The sequence below is a fragment of the Trichechus manatus genome, unplaced genomic scaffold, assembly GCF_000243295.1.
Source record: "Trichechus manatus latirostris isolate Lorelei unplaced genomic scaffold, TriManLat1.0 scaffold00154, whole genome shotgun sequence".
In the NCBI taxonomy this organism is placed as follows: domain Eukaryota; kingdom Metazoa; phylum Chordata; class Mammalia; order Sirenia; family Trichechidae; genus Trichechus; species Trichechus manatus.
This window is the reverse complement of record NW_004444090.1, coordinates 2052560-2073013: the sequence shown is the minus strand read 5'-3', so window position 1 is coordinate 2073013 and position 20454 is coordinate 2052560. Positions and strand designations below refer to the sequence as shown.

General features: G+C 37.8%; 1 protein-coding gene across 3 annotated transcripts in view; it reads right to left on the bottom strand.

Moving 5' to 3' along the window:
- UBE3D (ubiquitin protein ligase E3D) overlaps window positions 1–20454 on the bottom strand; it is a 162653-nt gene that overhangs the window by 38322 nt on the left and 103877 nt on the right. For 2 of the 3 annotated variants that reach the window (XM_023740389.1, XM_023740390.1), the window contains exon 10: window positions 9173–16518. The exons of the other annotated variant lie outside the window; for it this stretch is intronic. In XM_023740389.1, coding sequence (XP_023596157.1) covers window positions 16225–16518 — 294 coding nt within the window. In that variant the 3' untranslated portion in view covers window positions 9173–16224. Of the gene's footprint in view, window positions 1–9172; window positions 16519–20454 lie in introns of those variants that run through there. 3 annotated transcript variants of the gene reach the window in all.

Here is a 20454-nt window from a genome sequence, read left to right as displayed (position 1 = left end):
CTCCTGTCTCTGTCAGACCAGTAAGTCTCGTCTTTTTTTGTGAGTTTGAATTTTGTTCTACGTTTTTCTCTAGCTCTGTCCTGGACCCTCTATTGTGATCCCTGTCAGAGCAGTTGGTGGTGGTAGCCAGGCACCATCTAGTTGTGCCGCACTCAGTCTGGCGGAGGCTGTGCTACTGGTGGTCCATTAGTCCTTTGGACTAATCTTTCCCTTGTGTCTTTGGTTTTCTTCATTCTCCCTTGCTCCAGATGGGGTCGGACCAGTGGAGTATCTTAGATGGTCGCTCACAAGCTTTAAAGATCCCAGATGCTACTCACCAAAGTAGGATGTAAAACATTTTCTTTATAAACTATGCTATGCCAATTGAACTAGATGTCCCCTGAGACCATGGTCCCCAGCCATTAGCCCAGTAATTTGGTCCCTCATGGAGTCTGGATGTGTCTATGAAGCTTCCATGACCTTGCCTTGGTCAAGCTATGTTTCCGATTTGGGAAGCTTTTTATTTTCCCTTTTAGTTTTTAAATTGCCAATAATAATTATATATCTCTTTTAAAATTAGAAATATTTGTATATTTTTAAAAAAGACTCCTGTTTCTTCTACTTGAATCACAGTACTCCACAGTGTTAGCATGCTAACTTTCTTCACAGGGATCTAATTTAGTGACATAACGTTCAGGTTAGCAGGAAAGATAAGGGAATGATGGCTAAAGGGAAAAAAAATCAGAAATATCAGAATGATATCTAAAGGAAAAAAATATCAGAAAGGAAAACTTGGCAGGTTTCCACATCATGGAGGTGAAAAATAAGTTCAATATTCTCACGTAGAGAAATAGGTCAGCTAGTGATGAGAAAAGCCAACACAGGTTTAGGGGTAAGGAAAATGTGTTTTTCTCCCCCTAGGTTTAATTTGTTTAAGTTTTGTGTTTATGGCCCACCAAAGTCAAGATGGTTGTGTGTGTGTGTGTGTGTGTGTGTGTGTGTGTGTGTGGTGTGTGTGTGTGTGTGTGTGTGTGTGTGTGTGTATGAATAAAAATTTGAATGATATGGGCAAGTGGCACAGATACGTCTCTAAACAAAGTTCTACTTTAAAAAAATAAAGTATATGATTTGAAGATGGAATAATAAACCAAAGTCACCTTCCTTTTAGTATGGGTATATTTTTGTCATTATGAATCTCCTGTAACAAAAAGTCCCCGGAATATGCTGTCATGTTTTCTGCCTGCCCAGCACCTTTTAAATAACCTTGAAATGTTTGAGGAATTTCTTTCTTTACTGACCACACTACTCTAAGGCAGAAGCCAGAAAACTTGCTTCCCCAGCCTCCTCTGTAGCCAGGGGAGCATCAAGTGGCCAGGATCTGCCAGTTAGATGCTCCACTTGGGACACAGCTGTAAAAGTAAGTAATTTGAGGAGGAAACAGGGAGGTGAGCATGGTGGGGAAGCATTAGTCTCTCTGGGGACAGCAGGGCAGGGAGCCACCTGTGTAAGTCATGTAGCGATATTTTCACTAAAATAACCCAGGAGCATGTCAGGCTCTGTTCCTGGCTGCACATTTAACTATCTAATAACCTTTAATAAATTCTACTTCTGCTCAAACTAGCCAGAGTGGATTCTGTTGCTTATTTCTAAAAATCTTTGCTGATATGAACAGTATGAGGAATAATGATAGATACCCCACAAAACTACAAAAATATTAAATGGATAATATTTCATTTGTTGGTCCTTTACTTTGTTCCTATTAGTAGAAACTACTATAATTCTCATTTATAGATAGGGAAACCTTCCCAAGGTCACACAGCTGGTAAGTACACCATAAAACTGATATTCGAATCTGCATATTTCTGGCTCCAGAGCCTGAAATCTTTTAACTGACATAACCTCGCCTCCCCACATCCTCACGAAATAGGGGATACAAAGCAAAGTTCTAAGCATGACCCTTAAAGGATATTTCCTAAAGAAGGAATCCCCAGCTCATTTTACCCAGACCTCTTCTCAGACTTTTGAATTCACCTCACAGTGACTTCTAAACTTAAATGTAAAAGAGAGTGGAATCGATATAAACAGTGAGTAAGAATGCAAAACTTGGTCAGGTGCTGAAGCAGATCCTGAGAGCCACACATACGAATGACTTTCTTTTTTAAGCCAACTTCTACCAATTGCTGAAAATAAAACAAGCCAATAGATCTCTCAGGGACATGTGAGAACATTATTAATTATGTTATGTGTATCATAAAAAAGCAGAGGAACAGGCAATAATATGATGAATTTTAAAAAATACAGTTCAACCATCTCCTGATTTCTGTAATCAGCTCTATATAGCAAATTGCTACTTCATCATGGTAAATTTGCAAATGTGTTGGGAAGCTTAAAAAATCTTTTAACACCTGTTTTAGGGACACCAACCACCTTATATTAGCCCCACTGCACACTTAGAACAAGATTCACTTACCAAGTCTGCTTAAGTTTTAAAACATGAATGCATTCGGTGATAATTTTGTTTTGCAGACTAGAAAGAAGACAAGGGAGCCTCTAAATGTTGGTTCTCATTACACTTCCAATTATTTCAGATTATGCAGAAGGCAATTTCCCCTCTGACAAAATGCTGGATAAAGATATCCATGGGAATCCAAATAGCAGCAGTCCTTGTACATATGGTAAATTATTTTCTTGGGGGAGAAAAAAAGCTGTAAGTTAGGTGATGTAATACGAATCTGATTTTCTTATGAAAACACTACTATAACAAAAGCTTACGTAATTAATCTAGTCCCAACTTATATATAAGTGACTACCAACCTCAATTAAATCCATTATTATGTATTATTTCATACACAATTCCAAAAGGACAATATGGTAACTAAAAATAGCATGGGGGGGGGCATCTGATCTCCTCTAACTTCACAAAGGGGAGAAAGATTACCGTCAGCATCAATAGCTGAAGGCTGATTGCTATGAAGTGGAGGTCAGACATATCTCCTCTCTCTAACCTTTTTACCAATTCTGACACCAGCCGTCCCTCCCACAAGCACTCTTCTACTTCTCTGCTGAGTTCGATGATTCATCGCAATGGCCACAAAGAACTCACAGACAATACTCATGGGAAGTAACAGGTTACAATTCAGGATTAGGAATGACTCAGGATACCTGTACCCATTGCCACTGAGTTGATTCCAACTCATAGTGACCGTATACAGGATACAGTTATTTGGTCAAGACAGCTTCTCAGCCATGCCCACAAGCAGGCCTCTCCTTGGCCCTTGGCCTCTTGGCCTCGTGGCCTCTCAGGCCTCTTGGGTTGTCCTGGCCTCTGCCCTGCTCGGGCAAGTGTTACAAAGCTCTTTAGCTCTGCTGACAAGTGCCTGGAGGTACCCTACTCCATCAGCAAACCTCCTGCCCAAAGGTGCTCAACCTTCTTGTTCCGTGGGCGGCCAGGAAGCCCACCATGCCATCTCCTGCTGGCCTCTTGGTTCTACTGCTGCCCTTTCTCTGCCACTGCTTCTCACCGCCACTGATGTTACAGCTGTCTCTGTCTCCTGGGTCTAGGAGGTTCTCAATGCCTGGATCCAAATGACATGCTCCAATCCTAGCTCTTCTTTGTTGGTGGTAGGGGGTTTCCCCACCCTCTGCTTGCTTTTCCCTCCTTTTATCTCTTGTAAGATAAAAGTTGTGACTCAAGTAATGGTGTGACTTGAATAAGGGTGGTTAAGAGTGGTGACTGGGGTAAGGGTGGTGACTTGTAGATAAACCCTTGACTTAATGGAATTCTCTCACCATGGAACTGAGACTTCTCAGGGGAAAGGGTCACTTAACAACTTTTTGAGGAAATGTCATTTTTGCTAACCTTTTTTGATAGTCAAAGAACTAGAGATGGTAACTGAAAGCCAGATTTCCAATTTAAAATTTCTACCTCCTTAACACCAGCTATACTTTGAACCTTAATGTTAATCAAAGCGTGCCTGACTTTAAGATGATGGTACCAACATTTACTTCTTCAGCATTTTCCATCCACTCTCCCATCCCTCAGAATGTAGATTTGCAGCATCAACAAGCTTCAAAGCTGTTATATAAATGGTGGTCAAATGCAAAAACAATTATTAATATTTATTAAAACCTTTCTATCTTAACCATAAGTCTTATAAGTGATCTCACCCATTACAGTAATAAAGTAAACTGTAATCATTCTACTGACTTCTTGATTTATCTCTGCTGCCTTCTGGCCCTAACTCTCAAACTTAGTGTAGCTGCCCACAACTCCTCTCTTCCCTATTAAGTACCAGCACATTTTCTTCCTTAGGGCAAGCCTTGGTCTGGGCCTCACCTTGTGTGGAATATTTTTACTTTTATTTTTTGGTTTTCTACCCAATTTTTAAAAACTTTTTATTTTGAAATAAATTTAGACTTAGAGAAAAGCTGCAAAAATAGGACAGAGTGCTCCCATATGCCCCTACCATCCCTCAGTTTCCTCCTAATATAACCACAGGGCAATTATTAAAATCAGGAAATTAATATTCACATGATATTACTAATGAAATTATAGACCTTATCTGAATTCCATTAGTTTTTCCACGAATGTCTTTTTTCTGTTGGAGGATCCTATCCAACATCACACTTGTATTTAGTTGTTATCTTCCCTTGGTCTCTCTAATCTGTAGATAACTCTTCAATCTTTTCTTGTCTTTCATGGCCATGAAACTTTTCAAGAGTACTAGTTAGTTATTTTCTACATCCTTCAATTTGGGTTTATCTGATATTTTCTCATGAAGGAGGTAACACATTTTTGGCAAGAATATCATAAAAGTGATGTGTCCTTCTCAGTGCATCATATCAAAAGCTTTTCGATGCTGAAATGTCTTACTGGAAATGTTAACCTTGACTACTTTGGGTTTTTCCACTGTAAAGTTACTATTTTTTCCTTTCTAATTAATAAGTATCTTGTAGGGAGATTCTTTGAGACTATGCAAATAATGTATTTCTCTCCAAACTTTTGCCCACTAATTTTAGTATTCATTGGTGGATATTGTCTGCAGTAATTACTGCTGTGGTGTTTATCTAATAGTGATTTTCTGGTTTCCTCTCTTTCTTTCTACCTGTAATAATTAAAATTCTTCTATAAGGAAGAGCTGTCCTTTCTCCATTATTTAGGTATTTACATGATTATTCATGTATATCAATATGGATGCATGGATATTTATTTTATTCTATAGGTTAAAATTCATTACAATCATCATATATTTTGTTATTCAAATTGCTCCAGCTTTGGCCATTAGCAGCTTCTGCAAGTCGGCTCCCGTGCTTTTTACTCTTTACAAAGCTCCATCCTTGTTCATTTGTTTTTGAGCACTTCCTTACTTTCTGGTACCACAAGCTGTTCTAGGTTCATCTTCTATTTCCCTAAGACTGGAATCCAAGAATCCTTGTGTTTTTTTGTTTGTTTGCTTGTTTTTGTTTTTAGCTGGAGAATAGCGTTTAGAAAGCAAGATGTGGGTGCTAGGTATATTCATTGCTACTGTAGTGTCTTTGCTTCTAGGACCTATTAGCACCCGGAGCAAGGAAATATATGTATGTATACCAACCCATGCAAACACACACATCTATATTTCTTTATCCATCTACCTATCTAACTATTAAATTTGAGTTTTACTGACATATTTGCTCCAATCCAACACCACTGGGCTTTAGTCTTCCCCCCTTCTTTATTTGTACTATTTTTCTCCAACAGTGAGAAACTTGTCTGTCATTATCTACTATGTATTTGCTTATTTGTTCAGTTCTAGTATATGTATCAAGTGGTTTCAAAATTAGTAATACATACCCTTGTGAGTAACATATTTACTAACAAGATTATACCACATTTACAAACAGTTCTTTTTGTCTTTAGCCTTATAGTATCCAGTCAAGATACTGTTTACCAAGGTTTCTTAGGTTAGTTCTTTTCTTCTCTATTCCTTTCAGTGTGGTATATTATTCATTTGCTACTTCACTTAATTTTATATTCTACTTAAAATTGTGGAGGTAATATTAAGCGGAATATAAAATATAAAATAAATGGGAATATAAGATGTTGGTTGATATTATTTAGTCTTTGGGATTATGTGAAACATTACTCTAGTTCTAAGCTTTTATCTCCCTTGTATTCAAAGCTATAGAAAAAGGTCTACTTAGAAAAGCATCGTTCCCTCCTTATCCCTACTAACCTGTTCCCATTGCTTTCTTTCCACTCCTTTCTCAGCTAGCCCCTGAAGATAACCAATCTCTTTTGTTTCTGACAGACTCTTCTTCTATTTCCTTTGCAAAAATGAATAGATACATGTATATGTTCTTATATATATTTTTTTTTTACATGAAGAGTAGCATCCTACAGGATCTTTTAGTTTGCTTTTTATTATTATTAAATAGTGTGTTGTGAAAATCACTCCAAATCAGTTCATAGAGATATTCTTCATTGTTTTTTAAGAACAGTATGGTACTCCATTGTATAGATGTACCATAATGTATTCAATCACTCTTTTATGTATGAGTATATAGCTTGTTTCAAATATTTTGCAATTACAAATAATGCTGCAATGAATAACCTTGTGCATATGTATTTTTGTACTGCTGGAGGTATATCTTCAGGGTAGGTTCCTAGAAGTGAGATTAATAAGTTTAAAGGTATTTGCACATGTAACTTAATGTTAAGTATTATTAAATTTCCCTCCAAAAAAGAATATACCACTTGTATTCCATCAGCAAGTGTATGTTGCCATATTTTTTACGTTTGCCAGTCTGATAGGTGAGAAATGGTATCTTGGTGTTGTTTTAATTTGCATTTCTCTAATCACGAATGGGAAAGCCTGGTGGCGTACTGGTTAAGAGCTATGGCTGCTCACTGCAAAGTTCGGTAGTTCGAATCCACCAGGTGCTTCTTAGAAACCATATGGGGCAGTTCTACTCTGTCCTACAGGGTCGCTGTGAGTCAGAATCAACTTGACAGCAGCAGGTTTGGTTTTGGTTTTTTAATCATGAATGAGTTTGAACATTTTTTCACATGTTTGAGGGTTATTTTTATATCTTGTTTTTTGTGTGTGAATTGTCTGTTCATGTTCTTTCTCTCATCCCTCACTTTCTGTTGGGTTTCTGGTCCTTTACCTGTCAATTTTAAGGAGTTCTTTATAGATTAGGGATATTAGCTATTTGTTAGGGGTATACATTGTGAATACTTTTTTTCCAGATTGTCAGTTGTCTTGATTTTATTGATGACTTTTTGTCATGCAAGTGTAAAATGAATTGTATGCAGTCAAATTTATTTATTTTTTAATTGCCTCTGGATTTTAAGTCATACCTAGAAAGCCTTTCTCTGCACTGTGGTAAAAGAAGAATTTGCCCATGTTTTCTTCTAACTTATATGGTTTTATTTGTTACATTTATATACCCAATCCATATGTAGTTTATTTTTATGTATGGTGTGAGATATGGATCTAATTTCATCTTTTTCCAAATGACTACCCAGTTGGTTATAGCAGCATTATTCAGAATAGCCAAGAAGTGGAAACCACACAAATGTGTATCAACTGATGAATGAATAAGTACAATATGGTATATACATGCAATGGAATATTATGCAGCAATAAAAAGAATAAAGTATTGATAAATGCCACAATACGGATGAACTTTGAAAGCATTATGCTAAGTAAGAGAAGCCAGTCACAAAAGACCACATTGTCATTATTTTTTGAAAACTCTGTAATTTTAATGTACATGTCCCCTTTCACCCAGGAGTTACTTAATAGGATTTATAAATTTCCAGGTGCAAGGGACTTTCTCTTTTTTTTTTTCGTTTTTGTTAGTAAACTGTGGCTTTTAGCATTAAAAAGTGTCCTTCTTTGTTATAATTAATGTTTTTGGGCTTGAATTCTACTTTGTCTGATATCACGATGGCTAACATTCTCTTTTTGTTTCCATCTGCAAGTATGCTTTTGCCCATCTGTTTATTTTTAATATATCTGAATCATTTTGTTTGAGCTAAGTCTCTGATACGGAATATGAACTTAGGTTTTATATTGTGAACCAATTATAAATCTTTTTCTTTTAATAAGTTAAGCCCATTCACATTTATTGTCATGACTGGTATGTTTAGGCAAAAATCTATCCTAATATTTTATAACCATAAATTAAAAAAAAAAAATTTCGTGTTTCTTTCCCTATGAGAGGGGTATGTTGATATTTAGAAAGGTTTCTTATTTTTGTTCCGGTGGTTATCTTTTTACTTATTCTTTTTAAATATCCTTACTCCCTTGTTATTTAACAATTCAATGTCTGGTTTATCAATTTATTTTGAGCCTTTTTTTTTTTTTCATTTTCTTGAGGGGGGGTATCCTTTACCACATACCTATTGCCTATTCAACAAATTATTGTTTTTCAATATTCATCTTTCTCTATTCCTTCTCCTCCTATTTTTAAGTTGCATTATTTCTACTTTGCCATAGTACATAAAACTTGTACATTTGTCTTCTACTATCATCCCCATCTTTGTTTTAGTCTTATATGTACATTTATGTATTTCTGAAGGCCATCATAAGTCCTGTTGCTGAAATTTTCCCAGTCATCACTTGGGAATCATCTACTGTGGGGGTGGGTACACTTTTTCTGTAAAGGACCAAAGAGTAAATATTTTTGGCTTTGTTGGTCATATGGCCTCTGTTGCAATTACTCAACCTTGCCATTGTAGCACAAAAACAGCCATAGACAATATGTAAACAGTGGCTGAGTTCCGACAAAACTTTATTTACAAAATAGGCAGCAGGCCGTAGTTTGCTGACCCCTACTCTAGTAGATTCTTCAAGAAGGGATAATAAGTGCAGAATTCCCTAAAGTTCTAGATATAAAACCCTTGGTTCACATTTTCTTTATTTTTTAATGCTGCCCTATCATTGCCTTGCATTGTAGGTTTTTAAGTTTGATGCTAGTCTAATTACATCCACTCCTCAATTATCGACTCTTTATCCAACATTTTGTATTTAAAAAAAAAACCTACTATCTGATTATTTTGCACATTAACAACATACATCTGGCAGTAATGAACGCTGAGGTGCGAGGCGAGAGTAGCACTGGCTGTGATGGTTAAGGTTATGCGTCAACTTGGCCTGGCCATCATTCTCAGTGGTTTGGCAGTTATGTAATGATGTAATCTGGCAGTTATATGATGATGTAGTCATCCTCCATTTTTGCATAATGCTGATTTTCCCATAACGACCTGGTCTTTGGAATCTAACCATGTCAGTAAGTGAGGAGATATATTTTGCCTTTTAAAATTTGATCTTTTGGCCTAGAGGTGTTGAGGATCTTGTCTTTATCTTTGAAATCTAATAGCTTTACTAGGATATGTGTCAGAGTTGACTGTTCTGGGTTAATTTTCCCATGTACCCAGTGAACCCTCTCAATGTGTGGATTCAGGTCTTCTATTTCTAGAAAGTTTTCTTAAATTACAATTTTAAATATTAGCTCTGTACCATTGTTGTTTTCTTCTTTCGGGAGTCTGATAAAAAACAAACACTTTCATTTCCAGTACTTTCTCTTGGACCTGATTTACTTCTTTCTTTGTCATTTTCATTCTCTGGTTATTTTTCTGTCTTTCTTTAAGTCCCTTACTAAATTTTCATTAAAGTCTGTTTTTACTTGGGTACTTTTAATTTATTCTTCATTTCTGAGATCTTTTATCTTTTTCTTCCATTTCTTTCTTGAGTTCAATCAACTCCTTTTTTATTCTTGTTTCTGACCATTTTGCACTTCTGATTCAGTGAGCTTTCTTATATCTTCAAATGCTTGTTTGGGTGTACTTAATTATGTTCAGAGTGTAAACTTACCCTTCTCTTTTGGTTGTTTTGTAGGGGAAGATTTCCTTTATTGATGTTTGTGATGTTTTTTCATTTCCTGATTTCCTCCAAAATTTCTCTATGGACCTTCCTTTTGTTCAATTCAATGATGCTGGAGTGTTTTATAAAATTCCTACCTTAACAGTGCCCTTTTCTGTTCATCTAGTAAAGTTCAGGTTCTTGAGTGGATTTTTGTTTGTTGGTTGGTTTGTTAGGTTGTTTGGTGGGAGAGGAGTTGTGAGTCTTCTATTTTGTAATACTCTTTTGTCTTAAAACAAAAAACAAAAACAAAAACCCATTGCCATCGAGTCAATTTTGACTCATAGCAACCCTATAGGAGAGAGCAGAACCGCCCCATAGTATTTCCAGGGAGCAGCTGGTAGATTTGAACTGCTGATCTTCTGGTTCGCAGCCAAGTTCTTAACCACTGTGCCACCACCGCTCCCTCTTTTGTCTTACAGGACTCTAAATTTTCCCTTTTATCATCTTCTTTATCAATTTCTAAAAAATACTTGTCTTTTGCTTTTTTCTCCTCTATTTTGGAAGACTGCCACATTAACTGGTGCCTATCCTTTTAAATCATACTTACCCCTTTAAATCCTGTCACTTGAAATGTGCACCTGGCCCTATATAGTGTCTGGCCCTTTAAATCACATGCACTTTAAAATCTCTTCCCTGAACTCTATGCTTTGATTGGCTTGGACATGTTCCCGGCATTTTACAATTTAGGCTGGATTTAATTTTTCTGGTGGCTGCTCCAAATCACCCTCAGGCACCTTATGTCCTCCCTGCAGTTGTTCTTGGTCTGCCTTTGCTCATAGCAAAGCTCTGTAGCAGGGTGGAGGTAGGTGGAACTGTGAGGAACTGAGCACTGGAATTTGTTTTGTTTTCTATTTATTCAGTTATTTTGCAGCTTGGCATTCTGTCTCTAGATAATGCAAAGTGTGTAGTTTTTTGTAGAATCCTCATGGTTAGGAAGTTGTTTCATATTGTTTTTGGTTTGGGAGACTGATTACTACATAGCTGCCACTGTTTCCTATGCCTGAGAAGTGTGCATTGAACATTGTTAGACTCCAGGGAATGCACTAGAGGATGGAGAAAGAGAAGAATACAAATTTTTCATTTTGTTGTCAAAAATGTGGCAATGTGAGGAAATAGTATATGAGAGGGAAAAACCTTTAATTTTATGTATCCAGGGTCAAAGTCAGGCTATGTCCTCTTTCTTTGAGTCTGGCCACCTGACAAAGCAGAGTTTGCTTTTGCTTTTCTGGAGGAAGGAGAGAAGGATAAATAAAATGGTTTCTAATGCTGAATTGGTTTATGTTCTGCTGTGTATATTCTCAACAACAACAAAAATAAATATATTATTTTAAAAAAAAAAAGGTTTACAAAACTGATAAAAAGCATCGTCTTCACACTGAGACTCCCCAGGCTCTCAATATCATGAAACAATAGTGATAAGCAATTGAAATACAAAGTTTAATAAACTTTTATACCCAGACCAAGTTTAGTTTAGATGGATAAAAACAAAAGTATTGAAATACCAAATGGCAAGTTACATCCTGGATACTGTCACTGGATTAAAAAAAACAACTGAGTTAAGAAACTGAAAAATCCAGTGAATGGCTGAGCTAGCTACCGGTAACTACCATTAAACACATTTTCCTTTCATTTTATGCAACTCTAAAAGTAAAAAACAAAGCCACAATCCATTTACCTCTAAAAATCACCCTACAATTTGTTACGTGAACTGCTAACAACATGTAGCAGACAACTAAAAATGTGGAAACATTAAATTATATAGTGTTTCATTTCCCAACATGCTATCCCCCTATCTTCAACAGATCTGACTCCAAAGACAGGGAGTAGGGGAAAAATGTGATACCAATTACACTAATTATAAAAATGGCCACACCTTGCCTTTACTATTTACAAGGTGCTTTTACAGACAAGATGAGTAGTTGTTATTCTCTTTGAATAGATGTGAAAACCATGGTTAAGTCAGAGAGAGTAAAAAATGACACCAAAATTCCTTGCCTCAAAGTCTTCAAATATGTAGCAATGGCAGATAAACTTTATATTTTATATATTCTAAAAACTTAAGAGAAACCACTAAAAGAAGAAAACTGTAAGTTATTGCTTCCAAGCCAGCAGAGAAATTTAAAAAAGAAAAAAAGGATAAAAAACTATCTAGACAATAGAGGGCAAGAAATAAGAAAATACAAAGAATGGCATTCAAAAAACCCCATTCAGTGCCCCCCGACACACACAAAGATGGCAGAAATAAGTGCAATTATACAGTAATCACAACAAATGTGAACAGATTAAATGCATTTATTAAAAATAAAAATACCAAGAACCATGTCTCATATTTTCAGTGCTCTGATTCCTGCTGAAACCATTAGCATATTCGGGGGACTTGATGCTAAAAAGCAGCTGACAGTTCAAATAGACAGTGCTTCAAATGCTTATCGCTTTTGTGATTTGAAAAAATTACAAATTATTTTCAAGCTGAAGTTCAATGAGAAGGAAACAAATAATTTAAGACTACAAGCAAGAGAGGCAAAAACATTGGGACTATGAACAAAAGTAATTTTCTATGAAGAATTGCATTCAGCTCTAAAGAGACAAGAAAAGGTGCCAGCACCTGAATGTTAGTTCTTTACTCCAATATACTCTGTGTTCTGTTATCAAACCTTCGGATAATAAACCAGTCACCCCGCTGTATGCTACAGATTAATCAAACTGTCATAAATTATTGAAAGCTAACTGCTGAAGCTAACGCATGAAGCCCTTGGTTGAAATTACAGAAATACTTTTTCTGCTGCTCCAACACAGTCACTCCTCTGCAACCATCATTCCCAACTTCTAACCCAGAAAAAAGCAGTGTGCTGGGCTGTACAGGGAGGGCAACTGGATAAGCCTTTCTTCTTCAGGCTAACTAAATCCACAAGCTTTCAGAGCTTTGTGAATCCTTCAACCACTAAAACTTGGAATCGGTGAATTTTAGAGCTGGAGGAATGAGAAAACTTAGATCTAGAAGGGTAAGTGACTGGTGCTCCGTTACACCTGTTGCAGAAAGCATAACAGTTAAGACCAGAACCCATCTCTCATGACATCACACGTACGATGCATCAGCTCTACAAAAGCGAGAACTGAAAGGACAATAAAATAACTTCGCTCTTGTTCCTCACGATTCCTTTGGCCTAGTTCCCCAACACCTTTTCTGTCTAAAGTTTTTCACTCTGCTGACGTGATTAGTCATTACTAGAAGGGCTCATGAAAGGTCCTCAACTGAAACTTAGCAGTTTCACCTTCTGATCCATCATCCCCTGAAGGCTGGCATCCTTCCCAGGCTGTTGGCTTCCCTTCTAGCCAAGAAAAGCTCCTGCAAACAATACTGCACCTTTTTCTGTGGCAGAAGAGAGTTTAGTCATTTCAGTCTTGAAAAGACTTTGTTTATAAAAACAGACATATATCTTTAACCTCCTTTTCAAGGAAGCAAGATGAACCACGAGGAAACCATTCAACTCAATACAGCCACATTCAGCATGTGGGAAAAGGTAGTCACAAGGAAGGGAAAAGGTTCACATTTTAGAAAGTTTTCTATTTTTTTAATAAATATCTTATCAGTAAGGTATTTATCAATAAGATAAATACAGACACAACACCACCGGAAAGTTCCTATACCACAAATGTTTCAATATAGAGCTGAATCCAGAGTTGAAAACCAAGACTGAAACCAAAGGTGTAAGAAGCCTGGGGGAGGGAAGAGAAGAGGGAAGCAGGGAAACCAAGGGCTGTTCAGAGAACAACATTCCAAGTTTCTTCCTCTTCTTTTTTCTGACATCCACCTGTCTAACACACTGCCCCCTGACAGTGTTCTCCCTTTGCCTGCAACTGCATGAAGGACTGACTTTGGGCTCACAGGCAGGGAGAGCTGAGGGCCAGGAGACAGTCTAACCCTGTCATTCCTAACCCTTCCTTGTGAGGGAAGTCTTGCAGCACAGACTCCATTCTCTTGGAGAGCACGAAGAATACCACATAATCTGGCTTTTTCTATGCATTTCTTCAGTTAAACACTTTCAAGATGTTCACAAGAAATAAGAACATAGTCCTTTTAAGGAATCAAGTTATATTATGCAGCTTGGGTGACTAAATTAGGAACAGCTGGGAGCAGACGAAATGACTCTGTGTGCATCTACTTTAAAAGGCACTTTAACAACACTTACATATATAATTTAACGCAATTCCCTCATTGTATAGATAAGCGGGGCCCATAGAGGGTACCTGAGTAGACCAAGGTCACAAGACCAGTTTGTAGCAGATGTAAGATTAGATCTTAAATCTCCTACATCAGGGTGAGCAACTGATTTGACGTGAGGAGAGAGACTATGCATCCCTGAGGGAAGGAGGAAGCCCAGAGACTGGGAGATGCTGGGATGCTGGGTCTTCAGGCCCAACGGCAGAAAGATGAGTTACATAGCATCTGCGTATAAAAGGGAAAGATTATGATAGAAGAGAAAAAAGTAGGAAAGAAAAAATATGAGCTTCATGATAATGATTTGGTTCAGTTCAATAAATAATCAAGGACTGTGGAACGTACAATAAGGAAAAGTGAAGAATAAAGGAAAATAAGCTATTTGAGCTAGTGACTAGGTGACTGTCATAATTAAAGACTTTTTTCCTTTCATTTTTCACTTTAGTGGGGTATATTCTATTATCACGTAAGTGTTTCTCATAGTTTGATTCTTGAAAACATATCGAAAACACTTTGAATGCTTGTTATAATGCAGATTCCTGGGCTCTACTCCACAGCGATTGAATTAGGATTTCTCAGGCGCTCACTCAGGAATGTGAATTTTAAACAAGCTTCCCATGAAAACTGACATTTAAGAACCAGAATTGGCACTATCAGTAATCATGTAACCAGAGAATTAGATGAATCCTTATCTGTCCTCAACCCTCCCATTCCATTTCAGAGTTATGGATATTGAGGAAAAGAGACAGGGAGTGACCCCAAATCGCAAAGGCTGCTAGGAGCCTGCCAGGCCTTGACACCAGGCCTTCTCTTTCCACCATGCCATAAAGGATAGATGGACTGAGCTGGGCTATTTAACAACTCTACATTTTTAGACTGAAAGTAAAAATAATGTGTATTGTTTTGCTAATGGAAAACACACCAAAATTTCTATACTATGGATTTCTTTAAAACCAGAAAAAAAAAGTTAACTTATTGAAAACAAATGAAGCAGAACAAAACAGGGAACATAATTATTGACTTACTGAGTTATGTCTCATTTCTGCTTCTTTCAATAAGGCCCAAGGCCAGAGCACCCCAGTCCAATCAAGCACCCCTACTAAGTGACAGCTCCTCAGAGTGAAGGCCCAGTACCATGCAAAGCCTGAACATTGTCTAGCTTTGCCTGCAACCTCATCTTCCTGGTATGCATAGAAATGTCTGAGGAGAAGCAGTGCATGTGGTAGGGAGTCTGATCAGAGATAGCAGCCTCCTGAAAGACGCAGTGGGGTAGCAACGTGGGCTGGCTAAACATCTGGTTAATCTCTAAGCTCTCTATAGCCCGTCCTCTGCGTTTTCTCTAGAGTATGACAAAACAATGAGGGCCAAGATGAAAGGAGGCAAAAGATGGAAGAATTCAGAGTAGAAAATTGTATTAAACTAAGGATACCTGCTTATTTCCCCAAACCACAGAACGCCCTGTAGGGCAAAAAGGAATGAAGAAGGCAACATCTTTTGCACACTCAAATTGCTGAGGCAATTTGCAGAAATCCACTTTAAAGAGAGAGATTGGAAATAGCCAGAGCAGTAATCACTACCTTTGAGACAAGATTCCCTAAATATAATGAGTAGCACTCAACTCCTGATTACCTTTGCTATGGAGGACAAAGGTATTAGTAGGAAAGAAAGAAGGCTGACACTCCTGGTGACCTGAGGGTGCCAACACTGTTCCTTTCTCAGTTCTCTGGGATGCACACATGGATTACCACAAGAGCTGAGCTGAAATTCTAGCAGTCCCTGCCCAACTCAGCACAGGTCTATCTGCCTCCTCATTACATCTGCAGCAGCCCTTGGACATCTGCAATGGCTCACCAGCCTCCTTTCCTATCCACTCTCACCTAATAACAAGACTCTTTTACATAGGGTCTCCAAGGCCCTTAGACAGTCTCCTGGGAGGACTGTCTGCTTTCAGGCCAAAAGATGAAAACAGAAGAAAGAGCAAAATACCGCTAGTAACTGAGGCTCAGCATCTCCAATGATGCCAACGTTATATTAAAATATGTGTGTGTGTGTAAGCTATATAAAAGAGACTACTTATTCTAAAAATGTCAATACTAGTTATTTTAAATTTCTTCTTCATACTTTTCTGTATTTTCCCATTTTTTTAATTGTAAAAGTAATCACTGTATTTTTATAGGTGAGGGAAAATGATACTTTAAAAAGTATCATTTGGCTAGAATTTATCCAAAGATGAACATGGTATAAAACATGGCATATCATAGACAGGTAAGGCCATGTGGTGAAATGTCCAAAAGCAGATAGAAAAAAATGGCGGAGAGATAGAAACTTCACCTTTTCATCTTCAGAAACCCCTTGCTGCTCCTCATCTGTAAAATTCTCAAGCCTCTGTCTACCTATTTCTTGGCGCCCCTACAGAGATATATGTAGAGAAAAAAAAAAAAGCCTTAAGTTTAAACCACAGCTTCAAACTCATACACCATCAAAGTGTTTCACCTGAGAGGCAAACAAACATCAAAATAACTAAATTTTCAAGTGTTATTTTGTTTTCTTCTTCCCTTTTGATACAGTGAAAAAGTAGAAAGATGGGAAAAGAAAACAGCTTGGATAATTTGTAGAATTATTAATTTTTGAATAATTGAGAAGTTAGACATGCTTTTTACTTCATGGAAATGATTAAGTATCAATGGGTTTTTTAAAAGTAAAAATCAGACTGCACACAACATAATTAATTGAGAATTTACTTCTCTGAAATAAGGCATGACTCCTTTATTTAAGATGTTTCATCTGCTTCACCCTTCTCTACTGAACAATGTATGATTTCAACTTTGTCTAGAGTTGAGGAAATATCCCTAGTCACCCTTAGCTATTATCAGGTGATCATAGATAAGATCTACAAAGCATTTCTGTTTCTTCTTTTCTACATATTTCACCATCTTATTCAACCACTCAGCATATACATAAAATTATAAACTGATGAAGCGCAAATTATTTGTCAGGATCCATAATGCTTGAGAATGTTACTTACTTTGCGCCCATGTTTGAAGTTTCTCGTTCTCTAAAGGATGATATTAATAGCAACAGGTAGCATGAAAGAGATACTCTTGTTTTCTGATGGTAAACATAAGATGTATAAGACCCAAGATGGTCGAAGAAAACCACTTGGCATGAGATGGAATAAGTAATAGACTCAGGATTACTGGGTTTAAAACATTGTCCTAAATTTTGGTAGCTGTGTGAATTTGTCCACATTATTTACTTTCTTCATATTTAAAATGGGGAAGTTGTATTAAAAAATTAATGATGTTTATGAATACATTTAGAATTATTGTAGAATGCAGCAATCTACCTGGGAAAAAAGAAATTTCCATTCTGGGGCTGTGTGCCCTGGAAAATTCCATCCACACTGTTTGGTTGCCCTGCGGTGACTGGATGGTGCTAGAGTTAATGGGGTAAGGTGTGGGGATGAACAAAAAAGGGGACTTAGGCTGTGGAACACTCTAGCCTTATCTCTCAGTTTCCAAGGAAGACTCTTGTTGGGCATTCTCAGTGGGAATCCAGCCATAAGTTAGGAGACAGCGGAGTTATACAGATGGCTCAATCTATTAACGGAACTCTCTGCCATACTACTACTAGTTATGCAGTATGTAGGGTGGATGAGACCCAATGGAATAGAACTGTAAATACATGCAGCTTGGGAAAGCAGTGCTCAGCCAGGGGCCTTCTGGGCCTCTGGCCTGATTCAGTGTGCAGTATGGAACGCCAAGTGTAGATCTTGCTCTTATATGTTTCTGACCAACATGGTCTTGACCAGAAGGAAAATCATCTAGTCACTAAAGGAAAAAATAGTATCGTCTTGACAATCAACTTCTAAAAGTGCAGTGCTACATCTTTTGGAGATAAGCAAGACCATCACTAGGAACATGTATGTGTAAGTACCCTGCCTTGGTCATCCAAATCTTTAGAGAACAGTGTCTCCCCATCTGTATTCTGCAGAATATTAATCTCATAAAATGCCTCCAGAAAAAGTCTTTATATCAAGTTCATTTTGGAAATAGCACTTAACTATTTTCCTCATTTAGAAGGGCCACACTGCCCTTAAGTACATGAAAGGCCTTGAGAATTTCTGCAGTTAAAAAAAAAAAAAAAATCTGTCTAACTTTTTTAAACAAATTTATTTTAAAAAGCAGCAATACGGCACAGTGGTCAAGAACTGGGGAGGGGAGGCCTGAAGCCAGGCTTTATACTTCATGCTCCTCAGCTTACTAGTTGTATGACCTTGGGCAAGTTATTTTGCCTCTCTGGCTCAGCTTTTGCATCTGCAAAATGGGAATAATAATTCCTTATGGTGTTGTGAGGATGAAATGAACTAAGCAACGCATTCATTGAGAACAGCACCTGGGATATAGGAGGCACTCAATAAATGTTAGCTATTATTTTTTGTAGTGTTATTATCTCTCCCCCCTTTTTTTATAATAACACCTATTTACATCCCAAAGTGCCTGTGTTTCCTGAATATAGAAACAATGGTACAGAAAACCACCCCCTTTCTAGCTGAAGCGGAGTTGGCATCCTGTATAGCACAACCCATAAATTAGGAGAGAGATAGAAATCAGGGTTCGGTTTCAGTTTCCAATGTCAATTTAACCTTCCTGGGTCTGTTCCCTTATCTGTGAAAATAAGATCATTAACTAGTTAGTTCTTCCAGCCTAAGCTTCTAAGAAAAATGCATGGTAACATTACAACCAGCAGCCCCTGCTAATCCCAGTCCAACCTGTTGGTCCTTAAGGTTCTATCTTCCAGACCCCTTGCTCAGATTTAAATCCACAACTGCAGGACTGCAGGTTAGGAGCTTGTTGCTGCCCAGCAAGACAGATATGGAAATGGACTTCTGCCATCTCACCCGAGAGTTCTAAAGCATTCAGCGTGGAATCCAACCGGCAACATTAATGGCAGCAGCGGGCTTCAACCTGTCCCCACTCCAGAAGACTCATCTGCACATCCAAACCCCTCTGCCTCAGTGTCTAGAACCACAGTGTGGGCATCATCCCTGTTTCCCCTATTTCTGTATACAGTTCTATATACTGGTCACTCTGCTTGTCTGAATCTTGCCAGCTCTCTCCAAGGGCTAAACTCTTTCTTCTTTGTGTCTTTCTCATCTGTACAAAGCCCCAGGCTGCAATTTCAGTGCGGATACCCATTTGCACTTAACCTTATTAACATATCTCAAATCAGGATCTTACAGGTGGAGTTCAGTCCTGCCCCAGCAGGAAAGGACTGCTCCTTCTGCTCCACAAGTATGTACTGCCCATGCCTCTGCATGCCCCCAGGTTGTATTTTGAACTTCCAGAATGTCACATGGCCATCGTCAATCTTCATTTTATTTGTCAATCTGCCCATTTGTCCATCATCTACCCATCCAATATTTATCAAATGCTTCCTACATCCAGGTGCTGATCCAAGTTCTGTTGATGCAATACTGAACAAGAATAGACATTCTCCTATTCTCATTCAACATACATTTTAATAGAGGAAAAAGAGATAGATAAACGAACATGATCATTTCAAAAAGTGGTAAGTGCTATGAAGAAAATAAAACAAGTTGAGGTTATAGAACAGTGGTGATGGAGAAGGGAGCCTCTTTGAGGGTGGTCAGGTGAGGCCTCTCAGGAAAGAGGAACACCTGAGCTGAGAGCTGATACTTGAAAGACAATAAGTAGCCAGTCAGGCAAAGACCTGGTCCAAAGTATTCTCCAGGTAGGAGAGAGAACCACCAGTGCACAGACCCTACAGCAAGAAACAGCCTGTTGTGATAAGAAACACAAAGAAGGTCAATGTAACTGGAGCAGAGTGAGTGAGATACAGAGGGCAGGAGATGAGGTTTGAGAGGCGGGTAGAGCCAGATGTTGCCGGGCCTTGTAGGCCAGGGTAAGGAACTTGGATTTTATTCTCATTGCAATAAAAACTCACTGAAGGATCTTAAGCAAGGACTGAAATTGTAAGTTCATCTCACTTCAGTGATTCTCAACCAAGTCCTATATTCTGTTTGCTTATAATCACACAGAAGATACTAAGATACTGTTAACAGAATGGAAGTTCAATTTATATATATATTAAAAACAAAAACAAAAAACCCAAAATATACCCTTATATGCCCTGAGAGAAATGTTACAGTATAATTTAAATAAACAAAATGTTCTACATTCTACTTTGGTAAGTAGTGTCTGGGGTCTTAAAAGCCTGTGAGCAGCCATCTAAGATACTCTACTGGTCTCACCCCTTCGGGTGCAAGGGAGAATGAAGAAAACAAGATACAAGGGAAAGATTAGTCCAAAGGACTAATGGACC